At 36.0% G+C, this 22,866-nt stretch overlaps 1 protein-coding gene across 26 annotated transcripts in view; it reads right to left on the reverse strand.

Moving 5' to 3' along the window:
• TENM3 (teneurin transmembrane protein 3) overlaps nt 1–22,866 on the reverse strand; it is a 1,293,899-nt gene that overhangs the window by 124,568 nt on the left and 1,146,465 nt on the right. For 17 of the 26 annotated variants that reach the window (XM_088163549.1, XM_088163548.1, XM_088163550.1 and 14 more), the window contains 2 exons: nt 13,774–14,011; nt 8,757–8,849 (listed from right to left, as the gene is read on the reverse strand). In XM_088163549.1, coding sequence (XP_088019675.1) covers nt 8,757–8,849; nt 13,774–14,011 — 331 coding nt within the window. The remainder of the gene's footprint in view (nt 1–8,756; nt 8,850–13,773; nt 14,012–22,866) is intronic. The other 9 variants (XM_088163567.1, XM_088163566.1, XM_088163565.1 and 6 more) reach the window with 1 other exon arrangement.

The raw sequence follows: 22,866 nt of genomic DNA on the forward strand, positions 1-22,866 counted from the left end.
CATTCCTAATATAAGTTTTACATTAGATACGTTACTTTTTTAGCTTATGCTGAAACTGCTTCACCTTGCTAAAGAATTATTTCTCTGATTTTGGACATCATATATATTTAGAATGCTTTGCAATACTTGGAAGATGTAAAGAAGCCTACCTTATCATTTAAAAAACTTTTTTGGCAGCATTTTAATTCTGTTTTAAATTATTTCATACAGTGCAGCCCTAACAATAGAGTCCTGAATCACATGGCGAGTATGTCACACCGTATTAAAAGTCACACAGGAGTTTCACAAAACTCATATAAATATGGAACTGTGAATAAGGCCCAGCAAAATTGTACGGAACTTCTCAAAGTACATCAGAATGTGCATCACATTTTATCACCATGCCAGTGAGACTGAATGGCAGCTATTGTTATTTTGTGCAACATTATTATTTAGTTGACATCTACTATCACAGAATAAAGGTAAATATTGTTAGGCCTTATGCATACAAGAACTAAACACTTCTCATCTTAAGAGCTATAATACCACTGATCCAGAATAAAACTGTATTTAGAATATATGTGTTTAAAAACCCTAAATTATTTCATCCTAAATCTTTGTATCTTGTGTATCATTGTACAATAACAGCATCTGAAAAATATGGAGGAGAATAAATCTATTAATTTGGTTATGTTTCTGAATAGAGAGATTCCATTCTTACCAGTTACAAAATGTTCCAGTGCTATTGCACTATAAGTTTTCTTGCAGCCCTGTCTCCTACACTGTCCTAAATGCAATGTTTGGTCAGTTTCATGATGATCCAGTTAGTGATACAGATCACTCTTCAGATCATTACAGCCTACCACTAGAAGACAACTGAGGAAGAACAGCTTTAATACCCAGAAGACTGCACTACAAAAGGCATCCAATATTAGAAATGATCTCTGGCCTGTACTTCTGATGGAGGTGTCTGTCTAAAAAGCAGTCTAAGGGGTAAAATTCCTGAAAGCATATGCAGAACAATGAGAAAGTTAGTTTATTCCAAAAATGGTGGCAAAAGAGATAACTTATTTGACAGTGAACAGTTACAAAAGCTGTATAAAACTGTAACCAAAGAAGCAGGAACAGGAATTCCTGTAGTAGGGCAGACCATAAAGAACAATACCCTGTCTGAAAGTGGCCAGTAGGGAGGGAATGAATGCCTTCCAGTCTATTTATTCACTAACAGCTTGCTCTTTCTCTAAACAGTCCAAAACTCATGCTCTCACTGATGTCTTGTGGCATTTTGTCCTGCAGGCTAAACACGCACTATATCAAAATGTATTTTCTTCTATCAATTTCAATTTAAATTCAACTGATTATTTCCTTGTTCTTGTATAATGAGTATGTACTGTTTGCCCCGCAGTACACAAAGACAAGTTTTTATAATACTACTGTTTGATTTACTTTATTTTTACAGTAAAACACACAAAAGCATTAAGAACTAATTGCCTAAAGCAAAAAAGCAAAATTCAGGCTTTTTATGGGTCAGGCAAAGGCAACTGTGGAGATGAGGAAAGCTATTTTCAGATACCTGTTGTTTCACTGCAGAATAAATCAAAACTGACATTTTGAAGTTGACAGAATAGAAAGTGACTTGAAGAGAGGTGAAAGAGGGAAGAAAAACTATCCTTAACATTTTTTTCATTTCTTTCTTTTACCTCTAGGTATCAAAATATCCACACATATTTAAATATATCTGGGACTCTAAAAACTTATTTCATGTAAGCAAAAAAGTCCACTTATCTGTTTTATTTGATTCATCTGTTGCCCTTGCAATTTGAGAAAAACTCTGGACACAATAGCAATCACCAGTAGAGGAGACCACTGTTGATTCAAAACACTGTAAAAATCACTCAAATCATCAGATCACTGTACTTTACTGTACTCTTCCAGCTAAGGCAATACCATTCTTTCTTCTGTAATCACAAATTAAATATTTTATGAAATGAGCACACCAATTTTCACATTGTGGAGCACAGGTTAATCTTCTCCCCAAACCAACTCAAATCTTCCAGTATCTAACTCTATTAAAAATCATCTATTTGCCTCTAAGGTGTGTTGAATCTGTGGACATTATTACATGAATGAACACATTTTTAAGCAAGCCCAGCTAAAATATCTTATGTATTCTGTTAAGGTCCTCGATCTGTTAGCCTGGATTCACTCCAAGGTACAAGAGTAACAGCTAGACATAAAACACTCAGAATTAGAAACACATCACTTGTGTTCTCCTAAGGCTCCAGAGGTGGAAAAAACTTCTATCAAATCCATTTTGAGTGAATTCAAGTTGATAGAAATGAAAATTTTAGTGTGTTTTTGTTTTGGTGACATACTTCTGTATCAGGACCCAAGTCCTCTGCTTAGAATTCAATAGTACTCCTAATGACTCGGGTTTGACATTTAATATAATGGTATTGTTGAATTCCTAGGAATAAAAACTGTTAACTATTCTGTTTTGCAATGAACAAAACTGTGATGATTGCTCACCTGAACTAAAAATAAACCACCAGATTTTCCCTCCCAAATGGTCCTAATTCATAATGCACCTATCTGGAGACAGAAGTAACCAATAACTCTGCTTTTCAAAAACATAATGGAACCTTCTACAAAAGTTTGGCAGCAACATGAGGCCAATGTAAGCAAATAAGACATAAGGGTAGCTGAAACTTTATCTTTTTATTTTTCTGATGTTTCAAATGGGCAGAACAGACTTTAGGGCAGAACACACTTCTAAGGTTTGGGAGCTCAACCTCAAATATATTATCACTAAAACATGCAGAGATAGTGCACATCCATCTCTGTGCAAAGACCTAGCAGTTTATTTTCCATTTCCATACAAAGAGATCAATTAATCTTAAGAAGGTTGAAGAGAGGAGGGATAAATCCAGCTGCAGCTATTTTAGTTTGCTCCAACTTCTCTCATTTAAGATTCTGTTTTTGTCTCTCCCTAACTTTCTTGAATGCAAACCAGTTGAATTTTTCCCTCCTGGGAGTGGGTTATCATGCTTTTTTGTTTGTTCAAAAAACCCCTATGACATACATAACCTGTCAGAAGAGAAAACCATTAATGTGTAAAAGACAGTGGTCCAGGATTGTGATCAATCACAGTACTGCACCTACTGACTGGTGTGCCCTCTCTCTGCTGACAGACCCTATTCATGCCGGATTGAACTGGGTTCTCTGAGAGAGACCATGACCCTCATCTGCCATCTGACATTAGAGAGCTCTGCCTGATTCACTAATGGACAAATCACATCAATAAATATGATTCCTTTCAGGGAGTTGAGGAAACAGATAGAAAGAAAAGATTAATCTCTGCCGACTGATATTATAGGAAAGATGTAAAAGATAACAGAAATTACTGGCTATGTTTAATGTGAACTCTGGTTCATTGATGCATGAGATAAGCTTTCCCAGCAGGCTCTAGCAGGAATTGGATTTTTGTTTCTCTGTGAACACTTTATGCCTGTCTTCATCCTCTTTTAACATTCTTCTGAGATGAAACCTTGTAGCTGCTGGTGTTTGCCCTTAGCACAGGCTTATGACTGACTTCCACAGAACCATATGGCTGCATTTAACATAACTCCAAGCCAGCATAGAAACTGTGTTATGCTGTGAATTTGTCTTAGTTTATTTTCTGGGCAGAATTGCAATCAAACATTTTCTTAGGGAGAAATAGAAGTGAATTTCTCCTTCCTTGGAGTCATTATTAATGCTATCACAATCCTGGAAAAAGCTTCAAGATCACAGCAGATGAAATGGTGATCAAAGTTTGGTGGAAGAAAGTAACAGAAGAAAGCTATTATCCATATGTAAAAACAGAGGAAATATCTGTGAGAAATTGAGATAAGCCTCTTCCACCAGATTATTCAAATGTTTCAGAAAAGCACTTTACATATGGCAACACTTGCTTCAATTTGGCTGGGTTTACACCAAGGACCTGCCTTCTTTGCAAACTGAACACTGACATCTAAGAAAGAACAAAAGTCCTGCTAGGGCTAAAGTGTCTTCCTTACTGCTCGTGTGTTCTTTCACATCTGGCTCCTGTAGGCTACAGCTCCACTGCTGGCTGCTAGAGAAATTATGGAGAAGTCAGGCATAGAAACTTGCAGCTGAAGCTTCAAAGAGGAATTCAGAGAAGACAGTGTCCCAATCTACTGTGAAAGTCACCAGGACATGATGACTTGAATGACTGAATGCTGACAAAAACCCTGAACTTCCCCTCCTTAGGTGCATTAGAGTAAATCTTCCTCTTCATCACCCCCACCTTCTTGGTGGTACAAAAAAGAATATAGTGCTACAGGATGCAGAGGGCACCTGTTATCCTCTTATTTGTTTCTCCAAATTCAAATCTGGGCTGCTAGTTCTGGACCTCAGAGAAGGAGTTCATTTCTGCATATCTAGGATCAAAAGAACCAGAATAATCAGATGGCTCTGCCAAGCCCGCTTCTTTGTGCTCCTCTCTGCTATGCTGCAATCTGGGAAGATAAACAAGGGGAACAAACAATGCTAAGCCACAGTTTGCAGAAATGAGCAAGAGTCCAATGCAAAGAATGTCTCGTGCTGGGTGAACAAGGAAAGAAACCTGGCTCAGTTGTAGCTACTCTTCATTTCAGAACGGTCCCACTACTTACTTTCCAGATGAGAGTGAAACTAGATCTATGTATTGCAGAAAAAGTATCAAGTAGTTGTGTTGCCTTACTGGCTTCCTCTCTCAGAGGACTAGTACTGATCCAGACTTCCACCTATGTTATAGTGACTTGGCTCTTGATATTGTTGGTGATGTTCACTTCTGAAGAAGGCAGTGGTTGGGAGTGAACTTGGCAGCCTTTTACTGCACTTTCTATACTGAATCCAGTATTTATGATACAATATTCCTGCTATTACAGCTCTCCTCTCTCCAAAGGAAGGGAGAGCAGAGGAAAGCCACTAAATTTTGCAGTGAGTACCTGCAATGCTGATGTGATCAGTAACGATTTGTATCACAATTCCTTATCTTCTCTTCTGGAATCATATCCCTACCAAGACAGAGACAGGAAAAGTTGTCTCTGAGATAAGGCACTCTAACCTTAGCCAATTCCTATCATAAATATTGAGTAAGTTACACTTTCCAAGCAGAAAATCAAAGGAATGTAGAGCACAGCTACTCCTCCAATCTTTTCACTACCCTTGCTGTCTTCATAAGGTTGAAAGAGAACAATTGCTCTAAATGTCTCAAAAGGCACATGGACAGTATTTCAAAAAGAAAAATAGTTTAAGAGGGACCCAGAGCTGCACTGTGTACTCAAAGATTAATTCAGAAGGTTGAAATTTTGTCTGGATTGACTGAACTACTGGACATTTTAAATGAAAATAAAACCAGAAGGAATTTAAAGAGGTGAAGTATTATTCTGCCAGTGACTTAGGGGATCTGATTCTGCCTTAAGCTGCAAGCAGGCTGAAGATTCCATCATAATGGATCTGTGAACATTAGCTCACTCATTGATGTCCATAGCTGTGTTCCTCTCACAATTCAGAGTCTATGATAACTTGTGATGAACTCTGTGCTGGCACTACTATGGTATAAGCAGTGACTTACACAGCCAGAGTCTGTCACGGCAGTAACAGCACTGTCATAACCTCTGAGTTACAGCCACTGCGACCAACTTGGCACAATGCACACGACACAACAGTCATTCCTATTTCCCAGCCATTGCTCCTTGGTGAAAACTTGAATACTATGCATGCATAGTCTCTCATATGCAACTTGCCAAGTTTCACAGAACTGAGAGACCACCATTCACAGATTCACAAAGGCAGAGGATTATATCTTGTGCCGGGAGGAGGATGACATTTTATCTTTTATGGTACTCATTTCCATGCATGCCTTTTTGCAGATGCTCTTCTCCACATGCAAACAGCATTATCAGAGATGTTGAATGAAGGCACTATACAGTCACCCAGGTCTTTGTTTTGCCGTGGCATTTATTTTTTCCTCACCAGTTTGAATATGACAGAAAGAATCTCCAGAATAAAATTCCCTTCTAGTTCAACTTGATCTGCACTTACTGTAATGACAAGCTCAACTGCAGCCAAGCAACTGCAGAAAGAAGTTAGGTTTTAATTTTACAAGTTTTTTGTGCAAGCTTTATAATTTTTTTTTTACTGAAGTGTTAACTTGCGATTTTATTTAAGAAAGTTTGAAGAAAATTTAGAAATCATACTGAAAGCTTTCTCAGCTGCATAGGCCATCATGGATTTTCTATCTTTATTTTGATTATTTCTGGCTTCTGTCACTAGTAGAGCATATGCCAGTAGCCAAGGTTTCTCCCCATGTAGAGGCAGTCCTATAGGTGATGAGGTGTATACAATTCTAAAGAATTTCACAAATAATCACAAGGAGTTCAGGACAAACTTTTAATAACTCAGTTTTTTTCAGAGATATTCAGCCTATCATCCTCTTGTATTTCATCCATGTCTCACCTTGCTTAACCAACCAGTCTCAGTTCCTCCTCATGGACTACTCCATCTACCCATTTGGACACCCATTCCTACACTTTTTGTACTCAGCCTCTTTCAGTTTTCTCCTCTACCACTATTAAGTTTAATACAGCATGCTCTAAACTCCGCCCTCCTGAACTTTCTCCCAAACAGATGACAAAAATCCCAAATCAACCTCTTCGTAAAGAATTCCTACTTAAATACAACAGGAAGTTTTCTAATGCTGAAAAAGTACGAGATTTTCAGAAAATGAGGGGACAATAGAAAACAGAATATAGAAAAATGTAGAAATAGAAAATATGAGCAAGCTTTATCTATAAGTAATATAAATACAGTCATTTGCTGATAGTGAATCTTACATATTTTCAGATTTTGACACCTTGGTAACTTGGGGAATAGGACTATCAGGTTAGGTAAAAGGAAAACAAATTTCTTACTTCAAACTAAGCTGATTTGTCAACAGGTACACTTATATGTTTGTATACCAGAGAAAAGAATAAAGCCAACAATACATACCATTAAAATACATTGAGATTTCCAATCATCTTATGATAATTAATGCATGGTGAATACATCTCTTGAAACTATAAACAACCATTCTTTAGCTCTAGGTCTATGAAACATTAGAATTTCTATTTAAAATGTCTATTCCTATAATAATTCTTAACACTAAAATTGTCAAATTCATTAGATTAATATTCTCTCTGTAAGCCATACAAATGAAGAAATTGTGTATCATAATGTAATACACGCATGACATGAAAACAAAGAAACAAATATATGATGATTCTAGCTGTGACACAGTATGTTAGTGACATTGATAAACTGAATCTTCATGCTGATAGCATGTTGTAGTCTCAAATCTATTATCCTTTGGAACTGATGTATTATTATCTCTGGACAACTTTCACACCAGGAGATGATCCCTGCTAGCATAATTTTAAAAATGAAGGGATTACAAACAAGATAAATTTCATTGTATTGTTACCTGAATTAGTCTCAACTAACAGAAATTTCATATAACATTCTGCATTTGCTAAAATACTTACATTTGTTGATCCTGTTACAGACATATACAGCATAAACCAGGCACAGTTCTATTAACTCCACTACAGCATTTATGCATCTGAACTAGTAGTGTATGGTAATTATTCCACAGGGAACAATAATATTTGGCTTTCTTCTGTTTTAATACAGTATGCTGACATTGTTACTTCGAAGACAACATATCGGGATTTTCTGGCAAATATCTGCAATATCTTGGAGTTTGCTGATAATGACTAATTGAATTTAACATACCGTTCTCTTCCTGCTGATGATTTTAATTTGTGGCTAAGAGGAAGCCTTAGAGTTTTTTGGAGAAGCAGATCAATGTACTGTGTCAATATATATTACAGATTAATTAATAGGCAACTGCAGATCTTCTCATTTAATCAAATAGCACATTGTCCCTTTTATGAAGTTAGGAGTTACCAATAGCAAAACAGAATTTGGACTTAAAAATCTGATTTTTAGTGGAGTATAAACAAACTAACAAAAAAGGTAAATTTATGATTAACAATTCAGAAATGGTACTGCTTTTTGAGTTTTTTTTTTTTTCTGTGTGTGCATGTATCAGAAATGAATTACACTGATTTGGCATAAGAATGCTAAAACATAGTTCAAAAATTAGACACAGATTACTGACAAAGTTAAGTAGATATGGAACAATTCTAAAATAGAAATTTTACTTAAACAAATTGAAACATTAATTTATATGGAATTCTCTATTTACAGTTACATATTTATCAGCAGTTGCAATATGAAACTACCTGGTAAAACTATTAAGAGATTAGGTATGTAACTCTTGTTAACTTCTTTGATTGGTCATTCTTTATGTTATATTAATATGTCATAATATTTCAAAAATAAATATTTGCCAAGTAGTAAATACATTACAAACTAAGGATCAGCTCTGGCAAATGTGTAATCATGCAAATAGTTTGCAACAGCCTGCAGAATTGGGCCACAGAGAATTAATACAATGTCAATTGCATTCTTAATGTCTTAAGGCAAGCAAGATTTGGCAGTCAAAGTCTACCATTTTGTATCTACTATGAGTCAGTATGACAAATTATTTAGACTAATTTTTAAAAAATCAGACATAAGGATGAGTAAGTTCCAGATGTTTTCCTCTTGCAATAATTAAAAAAAAAATCACACTTTGTCTTCTGTGTCAATAGTTAGCATCATGCAAACACTTAAGAGTCACATACCCATAACTGCTATCGTGATATGTTGGAGAAAACACATCCATCTCTATAAGGTTGTCATGACCATTTGCAAGGACTGCTTGACTTTCTAATTCTCTATACATAAAGATACAAAAAAATGAAATTAGAGGTGCAATTTCAAATTAAAGAACGGGATGATCCCACAAAAAAGAATATACTAATGCTCTTGTATAACTTTGTGCAAAACTTAACATGGGATTTTTATCTGCCTTCCATACTGTCCTCTGAACTACATGCTGGATTGCAACCTGATGACACAGTGTTGTAAGACTACCTTTACGTGGTCATTACCTTTTGGTGATCCCTTATTTATGTGCAAGTCCTTGAACAAAATTCCTGACTGCTGCCTGTGGCAAGGCAGGCTTAAAGACTGAACAGTGCATAGTGGGGGATGCTGTTTACTTGATGAGGCTGGACAGAGATGAAGTAATAAAACTGAGCTGAGACTATTAAAAGACTGTCTCTTGCTGCCTATCTGGCACAGCCAGTCAGCAAGAAAAATATGCAGAGGGCTGGCTACTAGAGTGAATGGGAATCTCATGTTCTGCAAATTACAATGCACAGCAGCAGGAGAGGCAAAGGAAGCATCACAGTCTCTGGTTCTCCTAGGGAATAGTGAGGAAATGAGGGGGAGAAATGAAGTCAGTCACTATTTTGTTTAGAACTGCATATTTCTTTTGTCCTATCTAAAACAAGGAATTATTAATATGGGGAAAAAATACTTGGGTCCATTATTACTTCAGTGACTGTGCACCTCTGAAAACGGGAATTATTAACTCAAGGAATAATGTGCAAATGCTACTGAATTCTGCACTACTGGTGCTTGCCTAAGAGCCAGGGGACAAAATACACAGCATGATCAAATTCCAAGTACTTATGGTGACAGCAAGGGATATTTGAGCAGGAAAGATGCCAGAGGGATCAAGCAAAAATCTAAAGTAAGACACTATTGACATCAAAGAAAGCTTATTAGCATATGGGCTTGGTGTTTTAGGATTCAAACAGATGCTCAGTGAGAACCCGATACTAAGAGAATGTCAGAAGAAAACAGAACTTTTTTGACTTGAGTCTTTGAAAACAATACTTAATTTCTAATGTGTGTATATAATGATCCCATAATTATGGCATGTCAATTTTTCAAATGCATTCATTATGTAGGCAATCTAGGCAGAGTCCTGTTTCTTCAACTTGCAGATAAGCAATGTGACACACGATGATAAACAGGGTCTTCAGGAGAGCAGGACTTGAACTCCATCACCAGTTTCTGCCTTTATTTTGTACCATGCACCTTCCCAATACAAGTAACATCTCCAATCAATTCCATGTGTGAAAACCCAGAAGACTTACAGATCAGAACAGTTTTGAATTTGATTAAACCAGGCACTGTTTTAGTGGGTGGAATGAGTAAAATAGCTGAGCAGACTTTAACCTCCAGCAACACCATGCTTTTGCAGACAATCAATCAGTCTACACAAATTGATTTAAAACTTCTCTGGAAACTATCAACATCCTTTCCACACCTTAATCAATATTTAATGCAATTGGATCACTAGCAGTCCACCCCAATAATGACATGTGTATGTTCATCACACTTTAAGAGTTTCTAGAGTCTTCACATTCTAAAATGAACTTTGAACATTTTTGAACATTTTTTGAACAGTTTTCAGAACATTTTTGAAGTAATATATTCCAGGAAATATTTTGGCCATACTATTTTTGAAGTATTCCAGTACTTTAATTAAATCCTTCAAAATGCTAAAATATTTTCCAGCCAGCAAGTATTTCTTCAACCAATACCTTCTTTCTTTCTTGGTAAAATAAGTAGCTAAGTAGTTGAATATGGTAATGTTCCTAAGACTCTACTTTTAATATTAAGTGGTAAGAGAAGACTAAGCAGTATCTGTATAAACTGTGAATAACATGTTAGTTTCTTGGCTAGTTTCTACAAAAAATTCACAGTCCATCATATAAAATGTAGCCATCTTTCAAATGAGGTATTTTTTGCAGCAAATCTGGTAAAAAAAAGCAAAGCTCTTCTTTGATTCAATGGCTCATTAGCACAGATTCTGAATGAAGTTGCATAATATTCTCAGAGATTTATTCCTTGACTGGAATATGTGAATTTCCCCTTACTAACAAATGGATCTTTTACATTCAATGACTAAAATTAATGAAATACTTCCCAGGAAATGCACTAAGAGATGCTACCAGCTTATTTTTATCTACAAATTTATGAGTTCTAACATACTTTTCCTCTGTGCATCTCTAACATTCATAATTGATTGTGCATTAGAAAAATTCTGCACATTCAAGTATTTGACAGAGAGAGCATTTAAAGAAGTGATTTACTATGTATTTTTAAATATCAGTAATTTAGGTCCCACTAGAACTCAAAGTCATGAGAATGTAACTATTGATACTGGTGCTCAAGAAATCATTACTGAAACTAGTAAGTTAACAAAAACTTAAAGTTCAGTGATAACAAAAAACCGACTAATAAATATTTAATTACTAAATCATCTTTTACACCAGACTTGTAGTCATATATTTGCATGACTTTGGCTGTCCAACCAGTAATTCAAAGAACAAAATGGAAAGTTTTTTGATTTCTTCAGAAGTTCATACTATTTTCTAGTGCTGGCTCCTCCAGCAGATCTATTTGATCTACACATGAACCTAACTTACAGCAGGCTAGGGAACAGTCAAATAGTAAAGATCATTAAATGTTCAATGAAAGGCCTTCAATCTGCAGAAAACCTACAGGAAATATTCTTCTACTGTCTTGGCTTTTTTGTTAATGAAAATTTTACTGAGCCCAAATAGATGGAAGACAATTTCTGCCTCTGCTTGGTAATCTCATTGTCATTTAAAGACGACATCAAAGATAAAAGAAGCATTCACATAATTCAATTAATTCAAGTTACAGTTTTAGGTCCTCATAAACATTTAAGCAAAGAGTATTTTTGTATTTAAAAAAATGTAAATTGGAATTTCTGTTGGACATCATTCATCTGTAACCTCACAGTTCACCTTTTTAGCCTGTAACACCAATGCTTCACACAAACACATTAGTTCTTGTTAATAGCACTTTGCACAGAGCCATATTGCAGTATATTCTATTAAAAACACAACTGAATACAATATTATGGAATATATGTATTTTGAAATCACTTTCACTACTACTGCAGAATGTTAGGGACTAAAACCTCCTCCAAGCTTTGCAAATACATCCCTCTCTCCTACATGCACATACACAAATCCAGCCAATTCACTGCCCAGCTATACATGACAGCAAACTGTATGTCATTTTTATGCCACCCATCACCAGTATGATCCTACAGAACTAGAAAGATGTGGATATATGCTGACATTCATATTCTCTACCTCTAAATGGCTGTGATCTAAGTCAAACAAAAGAAGAAAAAAACCCCTCAACAATAACCATACACTAAAACATTGTTAAAGAGGAAATAAACATTTTTTAGTCCAAGAAAAGGATGAAGGAAGAGACCTATCACAAAGCTGATAATACAGTTGATACTGAGCCTGAAAATCACACTCAGTAGGGAACCTTAATGAAAAGGGGAAAAAAATCAATGACAAATAAGATGGGTTCTACACCTCCAGAGTTCCAACCAAGTAAGACTATTAGAAAAAACACAGTAGTAGGGCTCTGTCAAGTTTTTACATTACATTTTTACATTTTACCTCATTCACAAGTGTTCAAAACTTGAACACTCAAATACTCTTAGCTTTTCATCAAAAATATTTAAAAGATGAAAGGACTTTACTTCGCAAAAAATACTTAAGGTTGGAAGTGGCATTCTCATTCAAGTAATCCTATACCTTTATAAAGACAATAAAACCATATATGGCAATAGAAGCAAACATCAAAGACCTTACCCATCTACTTATGATTAATTAGTATCAGGAAAATATCAAACATCTTTTTCCCCGCTACAAACTTATTTGTTCCATTAGAAAATTCTTTCTTAAAAGTACAAAACTGTTTGAATTCGATAATGAAACCTCCTCAGTGGAATGCTGTTCCACAGTGCTTATGTGTCATAAACAGTACAGAAGAGTCCAAGAAAACTAAGTAAAGGAATAGCCATTCCAAACTATCTAATAGAGCAGTTGCCTGAAACATCTGTGGCAACAAAAAACACCTTTAAAGAGAATCTTAAGGTCATGTATGTTTTAAATCAGTCAAAATCATCTTTGCTTTGCTATAAAACATAATTAAAGGGATTCAAAGAATAAAGTGAAGGGATTTCATAAACATTTTCAAGAATTTCTATCAACTTCAATATAGTAATAAATGCTCAGTTTAATAACTAAATTGGAATATTATGGCTTTCCTCAATAAAAAATTAGTGCTGATTGAGTGTTACATGAGTATTAATTAATCACTTTAGGTAAATTCAGCTCTGCACCAGTAAGTCCTGTCAATTCTTTTAATAGATCATTCTGCATCTAAAAAAGCTAAAGTCACCCTTCATATTAGCTGCTTCTTTCCTAGAGACAGCTATCATTAACAAATTTATCATTACATAGGAGCCGAGTTCTTTTGTCTCATCAAGTCCTAGCAGCTTTAAAAACATCTAGCTACACATAAGTATTTCCTTAAAGGTAACAAGTGTAAGAGTTAAAAACTATTACTGAATGTTATTTGACATTTGATCTGTATGACAGTACATATTTGACACACTCCTAGCAGGCAAGGCAAGAAATATCTTCAAATAGGCAAAAGTCACAGACTATGAACAGGAAGGAAAACGCTGGTCTGGAAAAAAATAACATACTCTAATTACTCTGGAATAGGACTGTAAAGGAGAAGAGTGTCATTGAGGATTTAGAGGAAGGACATATTTTTCAGGACTGAAAAGTTCAGTTTTGCTTGCTGAATGAGAGGCAGTATTAGCTGTTGGTCAACTTTCATTAAGTCAAATGTTTTCTTTAGCATTGCCAGAGTCTGTAGCAGTACCTAAGTAATTACCTGCTTTCCAGGGGCGCATTACTGCCAAGCACCCAGCTGTCCTGCAGCTGGACTGACTCAGGTGTGGTTTGCAGCTCGGCGGGCAAAGCAGCCGGCGGGGCCGGACTCTGATTCCTCCTATTTGTCAGCGAGTTTCTGTTAAGCGAGGTGATGGATGGGTGATGCTGTGCTGAATGCTGCTTGTGAGAAGGTGGCAAAGGCTGCAGAGTCGACTGGCCTTGGTTATTTGGAGGTTGTTCTAAAAAGAAAGAAAATTAAACTTCGTTATACAACATCTTGGCATTTGTTACAACCAAAGCAGAATGAGAAATTCAATATAATCCTATCATCTAATATATTTGCATATTATTCTATTAGCAGACATTCAGTGACATTCTGTAAGAGCAAGTTTACCCTTGATGCACCAAGTTCTAATTAATACACAACAGATGGTAAAATTGCTTTTGGTTTTAATTTGTTTCAGTTTTTTTTTTTAATCTGGTTTTATTAACACCTACAGAAAATAGCATCTGACAGATCCCCTAATGCGCCTTTAGACTTCAGATTTTTTTAACAAACCAACCCTGAAATTAAATGGGTAATTTCAGTAGAACACAAAGGTTTTCAAAATGAATATAATCCCTATAATTATTTAATGGAGTTTTTTAAGCTTTATTTAACTGCAATAAATTATTACAAGCTAGTTGCTAAACAGCAGTAGACTACTCTAGTTTAGTGCATTTCAAATAAGGCAGATCTGCACTACGATCTGCTAATAGATGCTAAGTATTCTTTAGCAGAAGGTCACTCTGTGAAGCAGATGTTGCTTCATGGATATTTAACAAACTGATTCACATCTGATTACAACGTCAGAAGACTCATATACTTAATGACCGTCACATCCATTAGAACACACACAGAACAGATTTTCCAATTTCACACCATGCAATATAAATACAGTCTGGAGGAAGTTACAGGTGATAATAGAGTCAGGCCATCAAAACAAAAGGAAATGTCTTCTGACTTAACCAAAGCACACAGCACACATAAAGCTCAAACCCAGAACCTCAAAACAGCAAAACCAGCAATCAAATACCTCCATCATGTCAGGTTTTAACAATCTGTTCCATAAAATCAGTGACAAATAAGTCATAAATATAAGACAAACCTTTTACAACACAATGCATACAAAACTAGAGAAACCTGGACACTTAATTTACCACAATTTAGCAATGACTGATGACACTTAAACATGTAACAGTTAACAATTATGTAATTCAAATTGCAATCAATTTCCTACACTAATGTAGCAGAACATACTTCATAAAAGAAATGCAAGTGTTGAGCGGAGTAGAAGATACAGGGCATGAATTTTTCTCACAAAAGAGCAAAAGCTTTCAGGTAGTTTTTAAATTAGTTGTTTGGTTTCCATAAGCAGTTCCCTTTTGGTACTGGTTATAACTGCAAATTGTTACAAACTCAATAATAAAACTCTGGTACACAGAACACAGGAAAAGCATTTCTGTTGAAACAGATGTTTCCAATAACTTACAGGTGACCGCTACAAAATTAACTTAATTGTGGGCAATTTCCCAGGTTGTGAATTTAAGACAAAATGAAAATGTTAGGAAATAGACTTAAACAGAAAAAAACTAAGTCTTTGGAATAATTTCCTTTCTGAGAATCACATTCTTCTTTCCAGTGATTTTGTGTGGTCAACATGACTTTTGTCACAAACAACAGCAATGCTGAATCTCTCATTAAAAGAATGACAGCATTTATGCTGCTAGTGAGATTTTCAACACCAAATTTCAGTCCAGGTAGGATACAATTGATAAGCTTTATCTTCACTAACACTGACACAAAGGCTGTCAGTGCATGTGATTATACTCTCTATCAAGGGCTTTAAGCCACATTTCAACAAGCCAGCTAAAGAAAATTAACAAACCAGTGCTAGAGCAAAGAATTTTCCCCATGTCTACTTAAAATGTTATCTGATTTAGATAACAAGCTATTTATGAACTGGTGCAAAATTAACTGACCTTACATTTTGTAATATAAAGGTGCATGTGTATACAAAAAATTACATATGTGTACATGTGTCTGTGTAAGTATCTACACACATGTATACGCAAATATATCCATATAAAGTATTAATTAGACTAATTAGTTACAAAAATTACAGAAAAATGGCAGGCAGAATGAAGTAATTCACATTAATTTATTTTAAATCAGATAGATAAATTAATTACAATTGTTCTTAGGATCAGAGTTTTCTTTTTTATTCCCCTTTTTGACTCTCCTACCCACTTAGCCTTTTTGGACAGTTTTGCCATGATGAGTGCAAAACCCTCCTCCACTGCAGCTCCTACCAGCTGAAATGTTATCCTGACATCCCCCTTCTTCATTAATTTCTATTCTCATTTACAATCTCTGCTGAAAATCAATCTTTAAGTCTATCATTTTTAGTACTAAAGGTCTTGCAGCATTCTCAGCTAAAGACAAAGTAGAGAATTAATCATTGTTGTTCTCTTGCACAAAGGAGGGTGTGAGTGCCAGGCTTGTCTCAGGTAGATGTCAGACCTTCCCACACAGTGTTCGTGAGGAAGATGGATAGTGAAGGTTCTGTAAAGGGTATTTATATGCTCCACAAATAAATGCACAGATTTAATAATTACTCTGAAAATATGCTGGAAGAATGAAATTGGATTACTCAGACCACAGGCCAGCTATGCTACTGAGGATTTAGATTATTTCCCTATAGATTTACTGTGAATCAAAAGGCCTTTCTGCTATATAACATATAAACATTACTGACACTGAAGATACAAAGGAACATTTAAAAGAAATTAACAGAGGCTAGAAGGGAGCTAGAAGGCCATAGCAAGTACAATTTGGCAAAGATCACTTGTCTTCCAATCCCACTTTCTCTCTCCACAGAATGCTGACAAGTGACATTTTCTTGCGTCTGAGGGTGGCTTCAATTGGCAGGGAATCTACATCTTCCTCAAAATCAAAAATGCCTGAAAAATCCAGAATGATTTATTTCTTTTCTAATTGTGCAAAAGCTACAGGTAGAGTTGCATTTAACAAGGTTAGATTTTCCATAAATCAACAGAGCTAAAATCTATAGTCTTCTACATTTCCTCAGTCCTACACTGCCATTCTGAATGAGAAATCACTGAGGACTGGTTTTTGGATCTTTTCTTCAACCTGCCAGATTCCCCCAACAACAGTTCTTCTGATTGCTGCACAATTTCTAACAAAACCCTAATGTTGCACCACTGATTTGCGAGGAAGAGAAAATCATCACATTAATTTTGAATGCCGTTCTTAAGCTGGAGCCAGATTTCCTTTTTTATTCTTTTAAGGAGTCAAGAGCTAAAGAACAGCTTTCAGTACTACTGAGGCTTTCACACAAACCTATCAGTCTTATGGAATAACAACCTCTCAACATTCCTGTGACACTGAAAATATTCTCACTGCACATGCAGGGAAACTGAGGCATGTATGTTAAGTGTTTCATACAGTTCTCCTGAGAAATCAGCATTACTGCCAGAATGGTTCCTGTTTTCTTGCTTTTCCTACTTAAGAAGTTTAAAAGGCCAGTGGGATGACATGATATGTACTTCATAAACTCTGCATCACTGGACACTACTCCCTGTAATAACAGCCCTCCATGTGCCACAATACCAAGTGTCAAAACCTCATAACTCCTCTTTTCTCCCTATCAAACAGTTTGCTGGAATACAGGAGCCCTAATCCCTTGGTTATTGAAAAGACAGCAGCCCTGGGACTTGGCCAGCTCCCTCACAACAAACCACTTAGTAGAAGAAAAAGCATTCAAATCTGATAAAGCGCAGTTGGGTTGAAATACTTACAAACTATTCCAGAGAGGTACAGTCACTTTGTTTTAAATTGGATTTTAAATGCTATCTTAATTAATTTAATCTAAATGAGAATGTCCAATTTACACAAAATAAGCAGATATGGGTAGGTACAGTAGGCTTATGTCTAAAAACGTTAAGTTTTAATTATAACGCTCCTGTTTGGTCTAGACCTTAATGACTGTAGAGCAATCCCATTCATCTTAGAGCATTTCTGCAGCAAGAGGCAAATGTAAACTGGCCCAGAAACCAGTCTTCAGGTGCAACAAACAAACCTCACACTTTTAAGGCATTTGTTGAGTAAGTCAACATCAGATAATTATGCATGTGAACATATGTACAGAACTCGGAAAAGTCACAAGAAATCGGGTAGAAAGCTGTCTTACTACAGTTACATGATTTTTTCAAAACATATTTAAATTGTTATTTGCCCTAGGGAATCACAGTGAAGCAAAGCAGGCATTTCAATTGCAGAGGTAAATTATATGCAGCTCTGTAGCCTTCCACAAAATCTTTTCCTCTTTTAGTTTTCAAAAAGTAATCTACATTTAATTAATTTTATCATTTAATTGTTACAGAATTTGAACAGCATAGGAAGAGAGACATGATACCTACAGCCATGTGAGGGAAAGGGGCTAAATCAGAGGCAGAAAAGCAGACCAAGTATCCATGAAAAAAGTAATTTGTTTCATATTTTGTGTGATAGTCTTTCTATAACAGATAGATCATTGAGACATGTCAGCTAGCTACTCATCTAAGAAAAAGAGGTGATTTCCATTTGATAAGGATTAGGCTTTTGAACAGTGTATAACTAATGTGAACTTCGAGTTTCCATGAAAAACACAAAAGCAAAGCCTTCCATTATGATATAAACATTTCAAATGTGAGCAAAATGTTATTCAATATCTATGTCAATGAGAGTCTTAACTCTTTCTGGTCAGGCTGCTACTTTTCTATTCTCTCTTTAGAAGAGTCTCTGCCATGGTAAAGGAAATATCCATAATACATACTAGAAGTAAAAATCTGGAGTAGACTGAATGTTTTAGAAAACTGGTAACAAAAGATACAACCTTTTGTTTGCAGGTCACTGGTCCCTGGTCTGCTAGCCCTTGATTGCTAGCAATAAAAAGTAATTTCTATAAGAACTGGTTTGATTTCCTCAATAAAATCCTTCCATCGACTTGAAATTTTATCTAATTGACATATGGTCATATCTCCAAAAGTACTGTAAGCACAAGTGGGATTTACTTCAGAATTGAAAAGAGTGGGTATTATGGCTTAATTATTCCCAGAGCTCCCAAAGGAGCTCTTTTAAAAGTGCCTGCTTACAGAGGGGTAAGGCAGGCTACCTGCACCACTATGGCCACGGCTTCAGGGATCCTATGGGCAAGTAAAACAAATCACTCCAGAAGTCTCTGGTCTGGGAGCACCTTCCATGAGAAGCTGCATTTAATTAATTAAAACATAAAGAAGGTTATGTGCTGAGAAAAAAAATCGAGTTCAGTTTTTCCTGCCAGGGTGTGTGAAGCTCAAAGCTTCCTTTCTGATCATTTACTACAAGCCATAGGGGTAATTTAAGATAAGTTGCTGTATGTGCTAGTTTTGTGGTTAATCCCAAGTATTTGCTTAGTCTTACTCATATCCAAACTGGCTCTGCTCTGCCAAATGCTTTAAGGATCCAAACCACACACCAAACCCAGGTACAGAGGTGACACACTGCCTACCATCAGAGGAGAGTCCTTTCACTCTTCATTGTCAGCTTGCCCATCCTTTTCTGCTTGGTTTATAACGAATGGACACAGAGATGGAAACAGAATTAACCTGGAGCCACTGCTGCTGACTTCCTCTGTGCTCCTGTGCTAGATACACGGTGACAAGCATAAGGAGAAGTGACAAGGACACTTTGATCTAAATATGCACCTTGTGTGTGTGTATACTATTATAATATAAAATGGGCAAAAGTCAAACAAGTAGCTTGATCAAAGAGGGCCAGTGTTTGTCTCCTCATCAGTACAATGCCTGTAGGGTCTGACAACCTGTCAAGCTATCTGGGAGTGAGAAACTACCAGAGAATTTAATGCAGGACAAGCTCTGAAAGATTGCACTGCCTTACTTATGATTCTAAGTTTTGGAGATATAATAGAGAAAATCTTGATTTTGTCATTTATATTACACATTTTCCTTTTAGACTGCAACATGACTTTACTTTTTAAATAGAAATAAAGACTTATTTGACTGTGGAGAAACTCAAAATAATCCCATGGTTCTCATGTGGCGTCAGTCTAAGACCAGATGACAAGAGGAGAGGAGTAGCTGGAACTCTCTGGAGGGCAGTAGGAGTCCCTAACATGCAACATTAGTGTTTAAACCACAAAGTACACCCTGATAATTTCCCACACACTATAAGGACACTGTTCTTTACCAGTTAAATATACACAGGAAGACAAAGAAACAAGTAATGCAAAATAACTGCAAGCTTTAGGAACTGAAGAAAGAATACTTTTACCAATGCCTTTCTGTGTTATCTACAGAATTATACTTCCAGTTAAAGGTACACTTGTAACTTTGTCTTTCTATTTCACATCCACTGAGTATAGTATTTTCCCTAAACATCTTCATATTGATAATACCTGTGCATTCTCAGCTGTTTTATAATTCAGCTCTCCCTAATGTTTTATAACCTTGCTGCAGAAATAGAAAGCACCAGTTACTAATCTATTCCCAAAAACTTTGTAAAGTATATGAATGGAGCTTTAAACTTACTTGAAAGGCACAGTTTTTGTCCCTGATATTTTTAGAATAAACAAGCTGAAAAGCTGTACCCTATATGATATGTGACCCTAGGAAGATAGATAACATAACTTTCTATTTTATGGCATTTACTTTGAAAATCTGATTAAGATAGATGTCTCCAGTTTGTAATTCTTCAATGTCATGTTGTCATAGTTCCCATCAGCAAGATGCTTTAAAGCCTTTCGATTAATATTGTATGCCAGAACTGAAATTACATCCTTTGTCGTTTAGTTCTTAATGGTGCAAGTGATATCTATCAAGTAGTGTTTTATGAAGCATGTGTGATTTTTATTACAGGCTGTTTTCACAAATCTTCTTCAGGTTTCATAAAGACTGTTCATGGTTCACAACAAATATGCCTTGCATTTAAAATCATGCCAATTCTCGATGGAAAATAAACCTTGGATTTTTCAGCAAGGTTTATCTATAGAACAAAACTCTTCCTTAATTTAAATCTGTATATAATCATCTTAATTAGCAAAGAAAAATATTACTGTAAGCCCCTCCACTTTGCATGAGAACTCTAGAGTAAAAAAACCCTCCAAACAACAAAAAATGTAAGAATGTTTTATTTTCATAAGTAAGGTTATGTTTGCCAAATCTTCTAAGTGGCTAATATTTAAAATAGAGATGGCACACAGGTAGAACAGAAGATGCAACATTCCCCTGTAATCCAAGTACAACAAGGATCTTAATTTGCAGCATCTATATTTGTAAAACAAGATGCATATAGTCAAATTTCTTCAATTTACTGGAAACCAGATAGTTAGGGGCAGCTGAGACGGAATCTTAAGGCTGGCTATTTTTGGTTAACCTGCCAGTTAAGCAAAAATCTGCAAAGTCAATAAAACTTAGGCCTTAGATGACACATGAACAGAATGTATTTTTCAATTATGTTTTTGTCCACTTTCTCTTGTTACCTAGAGTAAGGCAAATATGCTGCAGGAAGAAATCCTGCCCATGGAGAAGAAACTGGGCATTTCTTCCACAGGTGGTGGTGAAAGGAAAAATTGCAGGATTTACTTCTGAAAGGTTTATTAAATGTTGTTTCCACTCTGTTGTTCACTGTGGGAACAGACCCAGTTCAATTTTAAAGCATTTTTTCCATTAGCTGGAATCGATTCTCAAAGCATTCCAACATAAACACCTCCAGCCTGCAACCACTCCATTAACCCCTTCAATACATATGTAACACACAGTCAATATCATGGCTGGCAAAATCTGTTTAACTACCATATAGAGATAATGTCTTCTTATCTGGTACCTTTATAAGGGCCCAGCTGACAAAAGGTGGCTACAAAAGCACGTGGGGTGAAAGAACTCCGATATGGAGAACAAATACCACCTTGATCAGGGAAAACCACTGATGTTGTTACCATCAGTAAGACAGACATTTAAAGTAACAAAGTAAACTGGACTTTGCTGGTTTTCAACTGAACTGTGGAAGCTTAATCACCTTATGAAGCTGAACCTGAGATACATACTTAGCTTCAGTGAAAGAAGCTATAGTGGAACTAGTTCAGGAAACAATCTTCCTAATAGTGGCCTCTTTATCCCCAGAGGGATTTAAGAAGAAAGATGAAAAAAGAAAAATACAGAAACACTGTCAAAGTAAATTGAAATTTAACCTGCTGGGGTAACATACTTAGGATTTTGCTTTACAAGAAAATGAAATAAAGAATATAAAACCCACAATGGCAGCTATGCACACAGGGTGAACAAGAAGCAATAGTGTATTTCCAGTCCTGCTGCTGTATTACACAAATGCCATCTCCTTCCACCTCAACCTAACCCACATAGCAGTTAGCAGTGATACTAAAGACATTATTTATATTCTCTTTTTAGGACCCGAGGTCTGTAAAACCAAACAATATCCTCCAGTGGTAAAACATCATTGACTTATTTCCAGCAATTTACCTGGATATCAAACTGAGAAAAGTTGGTACCACACCGTGAGAAATGAGAAAAGCTTGCTCACTTGAGACACAAAAATGACAGCTTATATTATTCAGAGATTCAAAATACAATAATGCAGCCTTCAGTGGTGCGCTCCTGGCCTGGCTTCTCCACAGTGGGGTTCAGATGTTTTGCATGACTGTGGGCTTGGGGTTTTTTCCCCCCACTGGGGTATAGCAGTCTTGGAGAGAAACAGTGTGTGAGGAGGGGCATCACCAAGACCACAGCTTCACTTAGTCATAGTTTTTTTCTAATTAAAGCGGACTTATCTACATCTTCATAAATTAAATTATCTTTCATTCTTATTTAGAGTCAGAAGTGAGAAAGTTATACAATTACTATTAGCTTCAGACAATCTTCTCTGCTGCTAACTCATGGGAATCAGTGGACAAACATGTTTTCAGTTAACAAATTGAAGGCTAACTCATAAATCAGAAAATTGAGGTTTCCATTGAAAGAAAACAAAACATGAAACAAA

Source organism: Sturnus vulgaris, chromosome 4 (genome assembly GCF_052056855.1).
Source record: "Sturnus vulgaris isolate bStuVul1 chromosome 4, bStuVul1.hap1, whole genome shotgun sequence".
NCBI classification, from domain to species: domain Eukaryota; kingdom Metazoa; phylum Chordata; class Aves; order Passeriformes; family Sturnidae; genus Sturnus; species Sturnus vulgaris.